This window comes from Hippocampus bargibanti, linkage group LG06 (genome assembly GCF_051943395.1).
Source record: "Hippocampus bargibanti isolate YZ-2025 linkage group LG06, ASM5194339v1, whole genome shotgun sequence".
In the NCBI taxonomy this organism is placed as follows: domain Eukaryota; kingdom Metazoa; phylum Chordata; class Actinopteri; order Syngnathiformes; family Syngnathidae; genus Hippocampus; species Hippocampus bargibanti.
Genome location: NC_142739.1, coordinates 16,580,501 through 16,596,532, shown reverse-complemented (window position 1 = coordinate 16,596,532; position 16,032 = coordinate 16,580,501). Strand labels below are relative to the sequence as shown.

Here is a 16,032-nt window from a genome sequence, read left to right as displayed (position 1 = left end):
TTTTGGTTGCGCCTTATACACCACAAAACACGGTACACAGAGAAACAGTCTTTCTAAACGTGAGCTGGTAGATAATAGAATATCATTCTTTTTAATTGTAATTTTATTTACACCGTCCAACCAAAATTTTAAGACCTAAACACAGTCGCTTCTTATCCAAAAGTGCATGTGCAAAGGACATCACATGCTGCACAGGGGCAAGTTCTGGTCACCGTATTCAATAACAGTTGTCTTTGTCTGTACGCCACTGTGTGGCATTTGAAGACTGTTTTAATGATTTTACCATTGTCTTTATTTTGACCATTCCAATGCAAAGTGTGCATTGCCTTTACCAACAGGATTAAGTGCAGTACTTCTTACAAAATGTAACACCAATTTGTAATATAGACTATAATATTTTCTGCACCTTCAATGAATAGCCTATTTTAAAACCGTTTTCATTAATGGGGTGCACCGCATTTCAAGGCGCAAATGATGGAAGATACAGCACTGGCTACGGTTGTGTAATGCATCCATTGGATGAGCTACGTTACAGGGAATACAATGCAATACACCACAGCTTTATCTGTATGGAGCTTTAACAACCACTGCAGCTGTAACAAAGCACTTTACAGAACAATTAAAAGACTGCATACTAAAAGAAATCACTATATTGCTCCATCTATAGTGTGATTAAAATTAAAAGTGAGACGATAGGGCTTTTTAAAAAAATTGAATAATATACTAATAGGTGTGGTTTATAATGGCGGAAATGCGAAAACACTTCCAACGTCAAGATGGTGCACCCCTGTGTGGCTGCCTCTGCAGCAGCTCCTTCCCTTTTTAAATCCGTTTTCGTGATACTTTTTCATTGATTTACTTTTCGGTCTTCTGACATTTTTTTATTATGCTTAGAAAATCTTGTTTTTTATCCTTTCACCCGCCCGCCCCCTTTCAAATTGCTGCTGCGATCTGCAAATTACCCCATTGTGGGACAATTAAAGGCTTTCTGATTCTGATTCTGAACCCACCCGTATTAACGACCATGACCGCCAGACCCTATTTTCTTGATTTTAATTCTGCGCCTGCTAGCCAGTGTCTCACTCTCGCACAGCAATCGACCGCGTGACTCCACTGTACTACACTGTAAATGTTTTACCCAAGACCGTAACCATGGCCTCAAAGAGAAAATCCACTTCATCCGATGGAAATCCTGACAAGTAAGCGAGGAAAGCACTGACATTGAACAGGTTATTTAACCCCCCTCGCTCTGCCGCCAGTGGGGTCAGGCGTCGGCGCTCGGGCGCGCAGGACCGCCGCTATGAGAAAGCCACTGCGAGAACACCGCTCCGAGAACGGGCGTGCCGGCGCCGGTGACGGCCGCGGGGTCGGGCCGCGCGTCGGGCGCAGAGAGCGGTGTAAGGCCGGGGAGAGGGCATCCAGTAGAACACCGGCGACCCAAGACCCAGTATATGTATATACAGTAAAGTCTTGTTATATCGATATCGGATATATCGATAGTCCTGGTTGTTTCGATACTATTTCTATGCACGCACGGAGAAAATTACATGCAAACAGGGTCGGATATATCGATAGTCCCGGTTATATCGATATTTTTTCGGACTCCCTTGAATATCGATATAACGAGACTTTACTGTATATAGTAATAAACGCTCATAAGTTATACAATATTTACTCCAATCACAAAGGTTTTTTTATCAAGAATGTGAATCTGCAGAAATCTCATTTCCGATAGGATGGGGGGTTTGACAATCTAGGGTTGACTAAAAGGGTTCCGCTCTCTACTTTTAAGTTGACATCGTTTTGTTGAAGTTAATGGCTTCTGCTAAAAGTTAACTGGTGCTTGTGAAGATAACACCAACTCAAGGACAACACACTGTCGGATTGTCAACAGCAGCAATCACTGACCACTGACCTCTGACCCGTCTGAGCACCTCAGGAATGCATTGTGTACTGTGATTGAATGCCCCATTTGGAGGATTTATTGGTGTTCTGAAACGTGAATAATCCTTCAGACCCATTAGAAGATTGGGTATTCTGTTAAAGTTTACTTCGCAGAGGCAGCCGCAGAGCTGCTCTGAGATTGTGAACCAAGATTAGTTTTCGGTCACTCTTTCTTGCAAGAAAGACAACCATGCCTGCCTCCTGAGTCTTCCTGTTCCTAATCTATTCTTAGCATCCGAAGACCAGCAAAAAACAAACAATATGATCACATTCCTTCATCTATCTATCTATCTATCTATCTATCTATCTATCTATCTATCTATCTATCTATCTATCTATCTATCTATCTATCTATCTATCTATCTATCCATCCATCCATCCATCCATCCATCCATCCATCTATTTATTTATTTGTGTAGTTATTTATTTATTTATTTGCTTGCTTGTAGGGAATACAATGCAATACACCACAGCTTTATCTGTATGGAGCTTTAACAACCACTGCAGCTGTAACAAAGCACTTTACAGAACAATTAAAAGACTGCATACTAAAAGAAATCACTATATTGCTCCATCTATAGTGTGATTAAAATTAAAAGTGAGACGATAGGGCTTTTTAAAAAAATTGAATAATATACTAATAGGTGTGGTTTATAATGGCGGAAATGCGAAAACACTTCCAACGTCAAGATGGTGCACCCCTGTGTGGCTGCCTCTGCAGCAGCTCCTTCCCTTTTTAAATCCGTTTTCGTTATACTTTTTCATTGATTTACTTTTCGGTCTTCTGACATTTTTTTATTATGCTTAGAAAATCTTGTTTTTTATCCTTTCACCCGCCCGCCCCCTTTCAAATTGCTGCTGCGATCTGCAAATTACCCCATTGTGGGACAATTAAAGGCTTTCTGATTCTGATTCTGAACCCACCCGTATTAACGACCATGACCGCCAGACCCTATTTTCTTGATTTTAATTCTGCGCCTGCTAGCCAGTGTCTCACTCTCGCACAGCAATCGACCGCGTGACTCCACTGTACTACACTGTAAATGTTTTACCCAAGACCGTAACCATGGCCTCAAAGAGAAAATCCACTTCATCCGATGGAAATCCTGACAAGTAAGCGAGGAAAGCACTGACATTGAACAGGTTATTTAACCCCCCTCGCTCTGCCGCCAGTGGGGTCAGGCGTCGGCGCTCGGGCGCGCAGGACCGCCGCTATGAGAAAGCCACTGCGAGAACACCGCTCCGAGAACGGGCGTGCCGGCGCCGGTGACGGCCGCGGGGTCGGGCCGCGCGTCGGGCGCAGAGAGCGGTGTAAGGCCGGGGAGAGGGCATCCAGTAGAACACCGGCGACCCAAGACCCAGTATATGTATATACAATAAAGTCTTGTTATATCGATATCGGATATATCGATAGTCCTGGTTGTTTCGATACTATTTCTATGCACGCACAGAGAAAATTACATGCAAACAGGGTCGGATATATCGATAGTCCCGGTTATATCGATATTTTTTCGGACTCCCTTGAATATCGATATAACGAGACTTTACTGTATATAGTAATAAACGCTCATAAGTTATACAATATTTACTCCAATCACAAAGGTTTTTTTATCAAGAATATGAATCTGCAGAAATCTCATTTCCGATAGGATGGGGGGTTTGACAATCTAGGGTTGACTAAAAGGGTTCCGCTCTCTACTTTTAAGTTGACATCGTTTTGTTGAAGTTAATGGCTTCTGCTAAAAGTTAACTGGTGCTTGTGAAGATAACACCAACTCAAGGACAACACACTGTCGGATTGTCAACAGCAGCAATCACTGACCACTGACCTCTGACCCGTCTGAGCACCTCAGGAATGCATTGTGTACTGTGATTGAATGCCCCATTTGGAGGATTTATTGGTGTTCTGAAACGTGAATAATCCTTCAGACCCATTAGAAGATTGGGTATTCTGTTAAAGTTTACTTCGCAGAGGCAGCCGCAGAGCTGCTCTGAGATTGTGAACCAAGATTAGTTTTCGGTCACTCTTTCTTGCAAGAAAGACAACCATGCCTGCCTCCTGAGTCTTCCTGTTCCTAATCTATTCTTAGCATCCGAAGACCAGCAAAAAAAAACAATAAACATTCCTTCATCTATCTATCTATCTATCTATCTATCTATCTATCTATCTATCTATCTATCTATCTATCTATCTATCTATCTATCTATCTATCTATCTATCTATCTATCTATCTATCTATCTATCTATCCATCCATCCATCCATCCATCCATCCATCCATCTATTTATTTATTTGTGTAGTTATTTATTTATTTATTTGCTTGCTTGTTTGTTTATTTTATCTCAATTCAACATTATTCATAAAGCACTTTCAAAGAAAACAAGCTGCATACAACGTTCTGTACATGCACAACTATCATCTTCAAGCAATAAAATAATCACAAATATGATAGAAAGTGCCAGGGAGTAAAACTAACTTACGGGTGCTGCAGGGACGTCTGTCATTGTTCTTAACTCATCAACTTCATCGTTCACTTCAATGCAAAAGCAAGTGCTGCATTTTAATCCTCATCTCGTTATCATGATAAAGCACACATATGGCAATAGGTAGATAATCTCGAATGTGATTCACAAAACCAACCAGTGATATAATCGTCTACCTTTCTGTTCTCAGGTGTCAAATCTGTTTGCCCGGGATGAAATACATGAGATCCTCAGTGACCTCGTTCCCATTATGAAGCGAGAGTTTCCAAAACGGCCACCCACCAATGAAAACTTGTATGAGTACTTCAGGTCACGAGTTCGACACAACCTTCACGTTATTCTGTGCTTTTCACCCGTTGGGGAAAAGTTCCGCAACAGGGCTCTAAAATTCCCAGCATTGATATCTGGTTGTACGATGGACTGGTTCAGACGCTGGCCTAAAGATGCTCTTGTTGCAGGTAGTTTTTATTTTCTGTGTTTAACCCACAAAACTCACAACCTGTGTGACAACTTTGCTGATTTACTCGAGCTCGTGTATAGAAAATTGCCCTTTAATAAATAAAACAGCAATATTCTCTATATGATGTCTTTCAATGTACTATATTTGTTGCTGTAATTTTGTGTTTTCTTTTTTCTTTTCAGTTTCAGAACACTTTTTGTCTGTATTTGATATTGACTGCTCACCTCAGATCAAGAGTGAAGTTGTTCAATGCATGGGCTCTTTCCAGGATGGGGTGGCAGAAAAATGTGTGGATTACTTCCAGAGGTACATTCATAGAATAATCATCTTTTTTGGACAAGTAATTTCTTTAAGATGTCAATGGATGAATTGATCAGCAATCATAAAACCTTGTAGTATATTAAGCCGATGAGGGATAGTGCAGTTTGTCTGTTACTGACAGCAAAATACACATGTATAATTTGAAATGTAAGAAATTAAGGTGATTTAAGTTGCACCTTTTCATATACTAATACAAAATAATTTGGCATAAAACCATAAATATGCCCGAATCCCATTATTTCATTTTGCCTGAAAACGCAAACAAGCACAAATATGTTCACACTTCAATTGTATTGCCATCCATTGTTTGTTCTTGTAAACAAATTAATAAAATGATGATTTACCCATCAACTGAGGTACAGCGTTCTAATTTGACTGCAGGTACCGACGCTCCACCCATGTCACACCCAAGTCCTACCTATCCTTCATCCAAGGCTACAAGAACATCTATGAGGAGAAGAGATCTGAAGTTAAGACACTTGCTAAGAGGTAAACCAACAACATTGTCAAACACGTACTTTTAATATGGAAATAGCTTTCCCTTTAAAGGACAACCGACACCATCGGACAAGTTGCATCCATAATTTGTAAAATCACTTCAAATGACTTCTACTGACCACATTTACAAAGATTCAACAACATATAGCTATATTTCGCGTTTTAAAACTCTCGCTGAATATTCATGAAGTCTTGTTTGTCGATGTTGATGTCGATGCCGGATGTGATATAGCTATATTTTACATTTTAAGACTCGTTTTAAAACTTGTTTTCAAGTTGATGACGATGCCTGACGTAACGTCACGTCTGGAACGTCCCTGACCGAGAAAGCGACACACAATGCATTTTGGGTACTTTGTTTGGTCTGAAAACTTGTTGATCTGTGTTGATGGCGAAATTAGAAGGTAAACACATAATGCGATGGTGAATCGTTGTGTTTTGCACCAAGACTACTATTTGATACGAGCTGACACAAATTCCCAGCAGACAAGTCAGCCCATTTCTAATGGAGCTTGGGCGCAATCTTCTGCATTTTCTGGGTGCTACATTGCTGTCATTGACGGCTCGAATTGATATGGGAGGACTCCTTGAATCAATTGCAAACATGTATGCTTTCCTCTTCAGAACTATTTGAAGCATATTCATAACTGGATGGGTAACAAGAAAGCATCTTCTCCGAATCTGAAGTCATTGTTTTGATTCTCGAGCAAGGCAAGACGTCTTGGTGTGACGACATGAATAAGGGGGCAGGACCTTCTGAAACTGAAACTTTCTGATGTCATTTTGAAGTAATTGACTAAAAATATCAACCTACGTGTTTTGGGTATTTTAGATGCTGTAAAACATTTTTCTGATGTCAGTTAGGAGACAAAAAATGGTGTCGGTTGTCCTTTAAAGGACAACCGACGCCCCTGGAGAAGTTGTGTCCATAATTTGTAAAATCACTTCAAGACTACTATATGATACTAGTTGATACAAATTCCCAGCAGACAAATCAGACCATTTCCAACGGAGCTTGGGCGCCATCTTGTGCATTTTCTGGGACGCTACATTGGAGTCCTGACAGCTCGAATTGATATGGGAGAACTTCTTTAATCGATTGCAAACATTTATGCTTTCCTCTTCAGAACTATTTGAATCATAGTCATAACTGGATGAGTAACAAGAAAGCATATTCTCCGAATCTGAAGCCATTGTTTTGATTCGAGAGCAAGGCAAGACGTCCTGCTGTGACGTCACGAACAAGGGGGCGGGACCTTCTGAATCTCGGCATCTCCGAGGTCATTTGGAAGTAGTTCTGGGACACTTTAACTCATTTTTATTTGTGTTTTTCTGATGTCAGTTAGGAAACAAAAAAATGGTGTAGCTTGTCCTTTAAACCTCGTTAGGTGGAGGCATCGTCATGTTTGAAAAACAATGTTTTGATTATTTCTTGATCATTTCTTGATTATTTAATCCGTGCAACTAATGTCTAATTTTTTTCAATGCAAACAAAATTAGACCCGCGCTGCAAGAAGGAGAGGTGCCGCCGCTCATTCCTACCGACTGCTGTCAGGCTTTGCAATTCTAAATGATTACATGTGAAAAAAAAAAAAAAAAAAACTGGACACTTGTAAATATGGCTTGATGCAATATATCAATATGCCTTTGTTGATACTTGCACTATGTAGTTTTTATGAAACGGTTTTGCACATTTACATTTGCACAGTATACAGTTGACATTTTTATTTTGTTATGCTTAGAATATCTAGTTTTCTATCCTTTCACCCCCCCCACCTCCTTTCAAATTACTGCTGTGGACTGCAAATTTCCCCATTGTGGGTCGAATTAGGGTTTTCTGATTCTGATTCTGATTCTGAAATAAAGTATATTGCCCTAGTATGATACCTAGGACCAAAAGCAAATTAATACATTACGAGGAGACTGTAACTGCACAGAGAAACTTTAAAGATGTCTTAGGTTCGTTTCATCCTTCCTACATTTGTGGTAAACAAGTAGATGTTCAAAATGCTGTTTTGAAAATAAAGTCCCTGCTGGTAATTTTCACCCAAACTGCAGTATATTGTCGCAGAGTCATATATATATATATATATATATACACACACACACACACACACACACACACACACACGCACACGCACACGCACACGCACACGCACACGCACACACACACACACACACACACACACACACACACACACAGTGCGACCTCGGCTTACGAACACCTTCTTACCTTAAGAACTTTTCGGCTTACGAACATCCAATTTACTTTTCGCGATACACACCCACCACAGCTGGCGAAGTGCTCTTCGGATCTGGCGGAGTGATCTTCGGATCTTCGGCGGAAGCACACGACCGAACAGCGCGCCAGTCGGCGCACCTTTCCACGCCCCCTCTCTCTGAATTCACAAGTCGATCGCCTCCAATGAGCTTTTTGCAGATACTTTTACTATTATAGGACCGAAAAAAAAACACCACAGACTCGTGTTCTGCCGGGGAAGACACAAAAAATAGAATCACCGTCGAGGAGAAGAAGGAGATCATTGAGAAACACGAACGAGGTGTGCGTTTGTGGCGTCACATGTGCACACCGCGGCTGTCATGTGAATCTCAACTTGACACATCTCTCACGCTGTGTGTCTCTTCCCTGAGAATTACTTTCTCCATTTCCACTATTGCCACCATCCTTCGCCTAAAAGCTTTACACAAAGGCGTTATTTAGTCGATGCTTTCACGTGAGTAATGACGCCGAAATTGTCACGTGCGAGTTGACACCTGAGGCCACCGCTCACGACCTCCCCCAGCCGAAGAAGACATTTCATTTCAACGAGTCGCTGTCAGTGACATGATTACGACGCCTCGCTGTGTCTTGTGCTGGTCCACGCAAGTCCAGGAGGTGATTGTTAGCCGCGATTGCGTAAGTTTGTTGCTTTCCGGGATCCGCGAGTGTGCCCTCTTTTGTCGCGTTTTATTCCGCGTCCGTGGAATAATCGGACTCGCGCCTTTTCTTGTCATAAAATCTCTGCCAGCACCTACGGGACTCGAAGTGGATGCAGATGACATCGAGGAGCTTGTTGCTTACCATAATGAGGTCAACACAGAGAATTTGATTTGTGCAGGCTTTTATTGAACAGTTCCATCCAGAAAAGGCTATGAGAATCATCAACATGCTGAATGATAATGCGATGCCTCTGTTGTGTAATAAAGTGACTTTATTATACAGTGCAGTGTATTTCTTTCATTACAATACAATAGCACATTTATTGTACATAGAATAAGTTACTGTATGTTGTGTGTAATTTTAAGACTTATTTTGTTGAACATTATATTTTATGGAGACCTGGGAACGGATTATTCTCATTTTAATGGTTTCCTTACATACTCTGTCTGGGAACCAATTAAGTTCGTAAGCCTCACTATTATAGGACCGGGATATATATATATATATAAATGAATTGCTATTACTGTTTTTTAAGCAATATTTTACTTCTATTTAGAATGAATACAGGCCTCAAGAAGCTAAAGGAAGCATCAGAGTCAGTAGCAGCACTCAGTAAAGAGCTGGAAGTAAAAGAAAAGGAGCTTCAGGTGGCCAATGAAAAGGCTGATACGGTGAGTTTTAGAAACTTTTAACTCAATATATTTGATAAAGTATTTAATTTCAAATAGTGCATGTTTACACTGATAAGATTAAGGTATGGAAGTGTCATGGAGAGGTGGTGTTCGTGACTGGGTTATTCAACAAGATGAGACGAAGTGTACTTGTGCCCATTTTTAAGAACAAGGGATATGTGCAGAGTTGTAGTAACTACTGAGGAATAAAGTTGATGAGCCATACAATGAAACTATGGGAAAGAGTAGTTGAGGCTAGACTAACAGCAAAAGTGAACATTTGTGAGCAGCAGTATGGCTTCATTGCCAAAAAAAGAGTGTAAGATGCAGTGTTTGCTTTAAGATTGCTGATAGAGAAGTACAGAGTAGGTCAGAAGGAATTGCATTGTGTCTTTGTAGATCTGGAGTAAGCGTCTGACACGGTGCCCAGAGAAGAGCTCTGGTATTACATGAGGAAGTTTGGAGTGACAGAAAAGTACGTCAGAGCGGTGCAAGACATGTATCATGACTGTAAGACAGTTGTGAGGTGTGCTGTCGGTGTGACAGAGGAATTCAAGGTGGAGGTGGGACTCCACCAGGGGTCAGCTCTGAGCCCCTTCTTATTTGCTATGGTGATGGACAGGCTGACAGACGATGTTAGACAAGAATCTCTGTGGACCATGATTTTTGCAGATGACATTGTGATCTGTAGTGAGAGCAGGGAACAGGTGGGCTAGAAACTAGAGAGGTGCCCTGGAAAGGAGAGGAATGAAGATCAGTCGCAACAAGACGGAATATATGTGTGTGAATGAGAGTGATCCAAGTGCAAGAGTGATGCTACAGGGAGAAGAGTTAAACAAGGTGGAGGATTTTAAGTACTGGGGTCAACTGTCCAGAGCAATGGAAAGTGTGGAAAAGAGGTGAAGAAGCATGTCCAGGCAGGCAGGAACGGCTAGAGAAAAATGTCAGGTGTGATGTGTGATCGAAGGGTTTCAGCTAGGATGAAAGGAAAAGTTTATAAAACGTTGGTGAGACCAGCCATGATGTTTGGACTGGAGACAGTGCCACTGAAGAAAAGACAGGAATCACAACTGGAGGTAGCAGAGCTGATGATGTTGAGGTTTTCTTTGGGAGTGACCAGCTTGGATAGGATCAGGAATGAGTACATTAGAGGGACAACTCATATTTGACGCTTTGGAGAGAAAGTCAGAGAGGCCAGACTGAGATGGTTTGGACATGTCCAGAGGAGAGAGACCGACTATATCGGGAGAAGGATGCTGAGCCTTGAAGTGCCAGGCATGCATGTTGTCAAAGGGGACATGAAGGCAGCTGGTGTGAGAGAAGAGGATGCACAAAACCGTGTTAAATGGAGGATATTGATTTGCTGTGGCGACCCCTGAAGGGAAACCGAAAGGAAAATAAGAATACACTGATAAGATTAACTTCAGTCGTTGAATTTAATGTGTTTGGGGCAAACCTTAATGTATATACAATGACTAAAAACAAAAACACTGAAATATCATTTTTACAAACATTACAGTTTGTTACATTTTCTTTTACAAGGGTGTAAGGCAGAGGTGTCAAAGTCAATTTTTGCTGCGGGCCATATTGTCGTTCCAATTTCCTCTCGAGGGCTGTTATGAATTTGAGGAAGTTATTAGAATGTTTCATCCCCTCCACATATTACATCTAGAGCCCACAACAAATTAATTAATAACTAGTTTTCAAATTTAAAGTAAAAAACAATGGCTGTTATTGTTGCTTACATGGGACAATTTGACATTTTGGTCCAGAGTTTAGCAAGCGTCATGAAATTTCACAAGTTCGATTTGCTTTCGCTGGCCAAATAAAAATATGTGGTGGGCCAGATTTGGCCCCCGGGCTTTGACTTTGACACCTGTGGTGTATGGGTTTGTAAGTGACATTTCTACACCCTTGATGACTAATTTCAAAATAATGTTGATGTTTTACCCCTGGTACGTCCATGTTTCACAGACCTTTAATAGCAGTGTGAGATTTACCACTGTGTAGGAGCTTAAATGCATGTTGTTTTTGCATCCTTCAAAATGTACGACTTGTCTTCCAAAGGTGCTGAAAGAGGTGACAGTCAAAGCCCAGGCAGCTGAGCGAGTAAAGGTGGAGGTTCAGAAAGTCAAGGATAAGGCAGAGACCATTTTGGAACATATCTCAGCCGACAAGGCCATTGCCGAGCAGAAACTTAAAGCTGCGAAGCCTGCATTGGAAGAAGCAGAGGCAGCACTACAGGTACAGTGTTGCACAACCAAAATATTTTCTAACCCATACTCTCTAGGGTCACCGCACACCGAGCAACACCAGCAAACACACCTGAAATCTCGCTGGGTCTGTTTGGTTCTTTCCCTTATTTTCACAAATGGCTGACTTTTGGCAACCAGATGTCAGAATCCTAATCTGAATCAGAATCATCTTTATTGCCAAGTATGTAGAACACACAAAGAATTTGTCTCCGGTAAAACAAACTGCATAGTATCATCATAAGAAAAATTGAGGCACTATACAGTTCTATTTGGGTTACTGTTTAGAGAGTTAATTACTTGGGGGAAGAAGCGATTTAAATGTCTGCTGGATTTGGTGAGCATGGATCGGTAGTGTCTGCCTGAGGGGAGTAGCTGGAAAAGGTTGTGGGCAGGGTGCGGAGGGTATGGTAGGATTTCCGCACCATTTTTTGGATTCTTGCAGTGTGCAAGCCCTCGAGAGTGGGTAGGGCGGTGCCAATGATTTTTGTCCGTTGAAGTGGGATTTTGTCCATTTTTTTGGCAGCCTAAAACCAAACATTCATGGAAGAACACAGGATGGATGCGATGACAGCCGTGTAGAAATGTCATAGCATCTCCGGTGCCAACCAAATATGCTGTGCAATAATTTAGTCCATGATCTCTATTTCAGTGTAGATGCAGATGTGTCCATATACATCAACGCTCACAATTCACAAAGGGACCATTTAGTGTTCCATGCATGTTTTTGGAATCTGAAATATATATATATATATATATATATATATATTTATATATGTCTTATTGAACTTCAATCAATACATTATCACGCATAAGCAGTCAGACTACTCATAAATGAAGAAGACATGTAGAGTCTGATGAACCAGCTCAATGAAACCAAAGAGTTAATGCAGAAAAAGAAAGTTAATTGTAAGTACTGAATTTAAAACAACAATTTAAAGAATATCTTCCACACAGAGTGAGTTAGTGGCAGTACAAGTTTCCACTACATCCCTTCCACCTTGGAGGGTTTTGTGATAGTGTGTATGTCTATAGTTAGTACTGTGCTTTTGGCAGAGTGCTTTGTTGTAATTAAAGCATGGCTCCTGGGTAGATTGTTGCATTCACATCAACAGTGTCAGGTCCCTGATTATAATTTGTATCTTGCTGTGGGGGATAATAATGATAGCAACAATTATAATCAGAATAATAAATGTGGTAATAGAGCACTTTTCAGTGGTGCACAGATTATGAAACAACCAAGACAAAAAAAGAAAAACAGAATCTAACAATTATGTCAATAAGAAACAAGACAAATAAAAGATGGTGACGCGTCCAATAGTGTTTGATTCAAGCTCCTATCTCTCTAAAATTAGTTGTCAAATTAGATATTTGAATATTTGTAATACTGGAGGCATAGTCTTCAAAATGTCTGGAACATGTCTTTTTTACATAGTATTGGCTAAGTTAGGCATTTCGTCCAGGATATGAAATCGTCCCGCTCAGACGCCCACTTTTGGAATGTTAGATGTGTCTCTTTAGTCGTCACTTGTGGTGTCAAGAGGCCAAATAATACGGCTTAGGAGTACCCAAACACTATGTTTACCTTACAGCTACAATCTTTTTCATCTCAATGATATTTCTATAGCAACACTTCCACCAAGTTTACAGACATATAACAGGTCAAACTACCCATGGACACACGTTTCATGAACAATACAGTCAGTTAAGGAAGCTGGATGTGTCATATACAGTAAAGTCTCGTTATATCGATATCGGATATATCGATAGTCCCGGTTATATCGATACTATTTCTATGCACGCACGGGGAAAATTACATGCAAAGAGGGTCGGATATATCGATAGTCCCGGTTATATCGATATTTTTTCAGACTCCCTTGAATATCGATATAACGAGACTTTACTGTATATATATATATCTCCACGCCTGCCCACCAAGATGTTTATGGCATTTTGAGACACAGATTTATAAAAATCAACATTTTAACATTACGATTTTATGTTATCATATTTTTGTGTTGTGAAATACTAATATGGAGATGATTATGAAAAACTTTAGTTTGATGTTAGCCCATATCACCTCTTATTAACTTTTAGATGCAACTCTTCTTTCCATTTAGACAATCAAGCCATCTGACATTGCCACGGTACGCACACTTGGGCGTCCCCCACACCTCATCATGAGGATTATGGACTGCGTGCTGCTACTCTTCCAGAGGCGGGTCAACCTCGTCAATGTCGACCCAGAGAAGAACTGCAACACTCCATCGTGGCAGGAATCTCTCAAACTCATAACAGCTGGAAATTTTCTGGGTAGCCTGCAGGTAAAAAGTCGCAAATATACTTAGCAATTGATTCAGATTGTGGGAATGTGCTGCTGATGTCCATGTTTGTCCAACAAAGAAAAATAACAGCTTTTTTATGAGCTCATTGTCACGTCCGCACGAGGTGTGGGCAACAGATCTCGTAGGACAAAAAGGGAGCTGGATCCAAAATACACGATTGAGACAGTAATGAGTTCAAAAGAGGCTTTACTTGAGACACGCAGGAGGGAAAAGAAAACAACAGGACAAAATAGTGAGGCAGCAACTACCGAGCGGGACCAACCTGGCATACGGTGGAGGCGAAAAGTCTGGGAAAATACACCGGCGAATACCGAGACTAACCGGGTGACTTTTATAGTCAGAGGGCACATTAGTGAGATTGGGATCAGGTGTGCGAGCCCGGAGGAGCAGGGAGGAGAGGGGCAAGCACCTGACACCAAGACTTGGGGTGCGTTCAGGTTCGAGAATAGCGCACGACTTCTTATGACTCTAGGCTGTTTGGAAAGCATTGTCTAACTCACAGGTGTCAAAGTCAAGGCCCGCGGGCCAAATCCGGCCCGCCACATCATTTTTTTCGGCCCGCGAAAGCAAATCAAACTTGTTAAATTCCATGATGATTGCTAAAATCTGAGCCAAAATTTCATATTTTTGGATGTCAACCACAATAAAAGTCATTATTCTTGACTTCAGATTTGAAAACGAGTTATTCATTAATTTGCTGTGTGCTCTATATGTAATATTTGGAGGGATTTAAACATTCTAATGGGTTCCCCAAATTCGTAACGGCCCTCGAGAGGAAACCATGACTACAATGTGGCCCGCGGCAAAAAATGACTTTGACACCCCTGGTCTAACTGAATGAGCAGGGACAAACACTTGCCAACATTTCTGTGTTGCTACACTTGAACACACCCCCTGTCAAGATGCGATAGAAGTGATTGTGATTGGCTAAAGGGTAGAGTCATGTGTGATGGTAAGCCAATCAGAGCTAGTGTTTTCACACACACCGGAACAGCGTGTCAATAGTCACGCTAAATTGTCATGTGCGAGTTGACAGCTTGGGCGTGGCCGCCGCTCGCGAGACTTCAATTTCATTTCATTTCAACAAGTCACTGTCACCTCACCAGTGACATGATTACGACGAAAGTGCATCGCGCTATGTCTTGTGCTGGCAAATCTAACAGTTAGCTTTGCACGAGGTGATTGTTAGACGCGAGTGTGCCATTTTATTCGCCCCGCCCGCCTTCTTTTGTTGCCTTTTATTCCGCGTCCGTTGAATCATCGGGCTCGCGCCTTTTGTTGTCATAAAATCTCTGCCAGCACCTACGGGACTCGAAGTGAACGCAGGTGACATCGAGGAGCTTGTTGCTGACCATAATGAGGTCATCAACACAGAGAATTTGATTTGCCTTCAAGAGGACAAGCAGAAGCAGGCCATTCAACAGTTGATGTGCAGGCTTTTATTGAACAGTTCCATCCAGAAAAGGCTGAGAATCATCAACATGATGAATGATAATATGATGCCTCAGTTTCGTAAGACCTTACAAGTCAGAAAGCAACAGGTGTCAATTAAGAGCCATCAATGACCATCACAAATGTAAATAAAGTGACTTTATTATACAGTGCACTGTAGTTCTTTCATTAAAATACAATAGCACATTTATTATGCATAGGATAAGGTAGGTTGTGTGTAGTTTTAAGGCTTATTTAGTTGAAAAGTATATTTTATGGATACCTGGGAACAGATTATTCCCATTACCTTCTCTCCCTTGCAGCAATTCCCCAAAGACACAATTAATGAAGAAATGGTGGAGCTCCTGCAACCCTATTTTGACATGCCTGACTACAACATTGAAACAGCTAAAAGAGTGTGTGGCAATGTGGCAGGCCTTGCATCCTGGACCAAAGCCATGGCCTCGTTCTTTTCCATCAACAAGGAAGTCTTGCCCTTAAAGGTAATACTGCTTATTATGCACAATGATTGAAAAAATAGAATTTGTCTCTATGTGATGTTTATTACAAATATTGCGAGAAATACATTGCGCAGGCATGTGCATCAAAAGCCTTTAGCCTCCCTTCTCTCCTTCTCAGTGATGAATGCGCACAACAAACTCTTGTGGAGAACAGAGCCACTGGCT

The 16,032-nt window shown here is 41.2% G+C and overlaps 1 protein-coding gene across 1 annotated transcript in view; it reads left to right on the top strand.

Moving 5' to 3' along the window:
• The window catches only part of dnah5 (dynein, axonemal, heavy chain 5), a 152,815-nt gene that overhangs the window by 91,561 nt on the left and 45,222 nt on the right, over positions 1-16,032 (top strand). Inside the window, exons 61-67 of the mRNA XM_088997780.1 lie at positions 4,618-4,885; positions 5,070-5,193; positions 5,590-5,697; positions 9,204-9,318; positions 11,386-11,562; positions 13,691-13,894; positions 15,670-15,849. Of these exons, the coding sequence (XP_088853906.1) occupies positions 4,618-4,885; positions 5,070-5,193; positions 5,590-5,697; positions 9,204-9,318; positions 11,386-11,562; positions 13,691-13,894; positions 15,670-15,849 (1,176 nt within the window). The remainder of the gene's footprint in view (positions 1-4,617; positions 4,886-5,069; positions 5,194-5,589; positions 5,698-9,203; positions 9,319-11,385; positions 11,563-13,690; positions 13,895-15,669; positions 15,850-16,032) is intronic.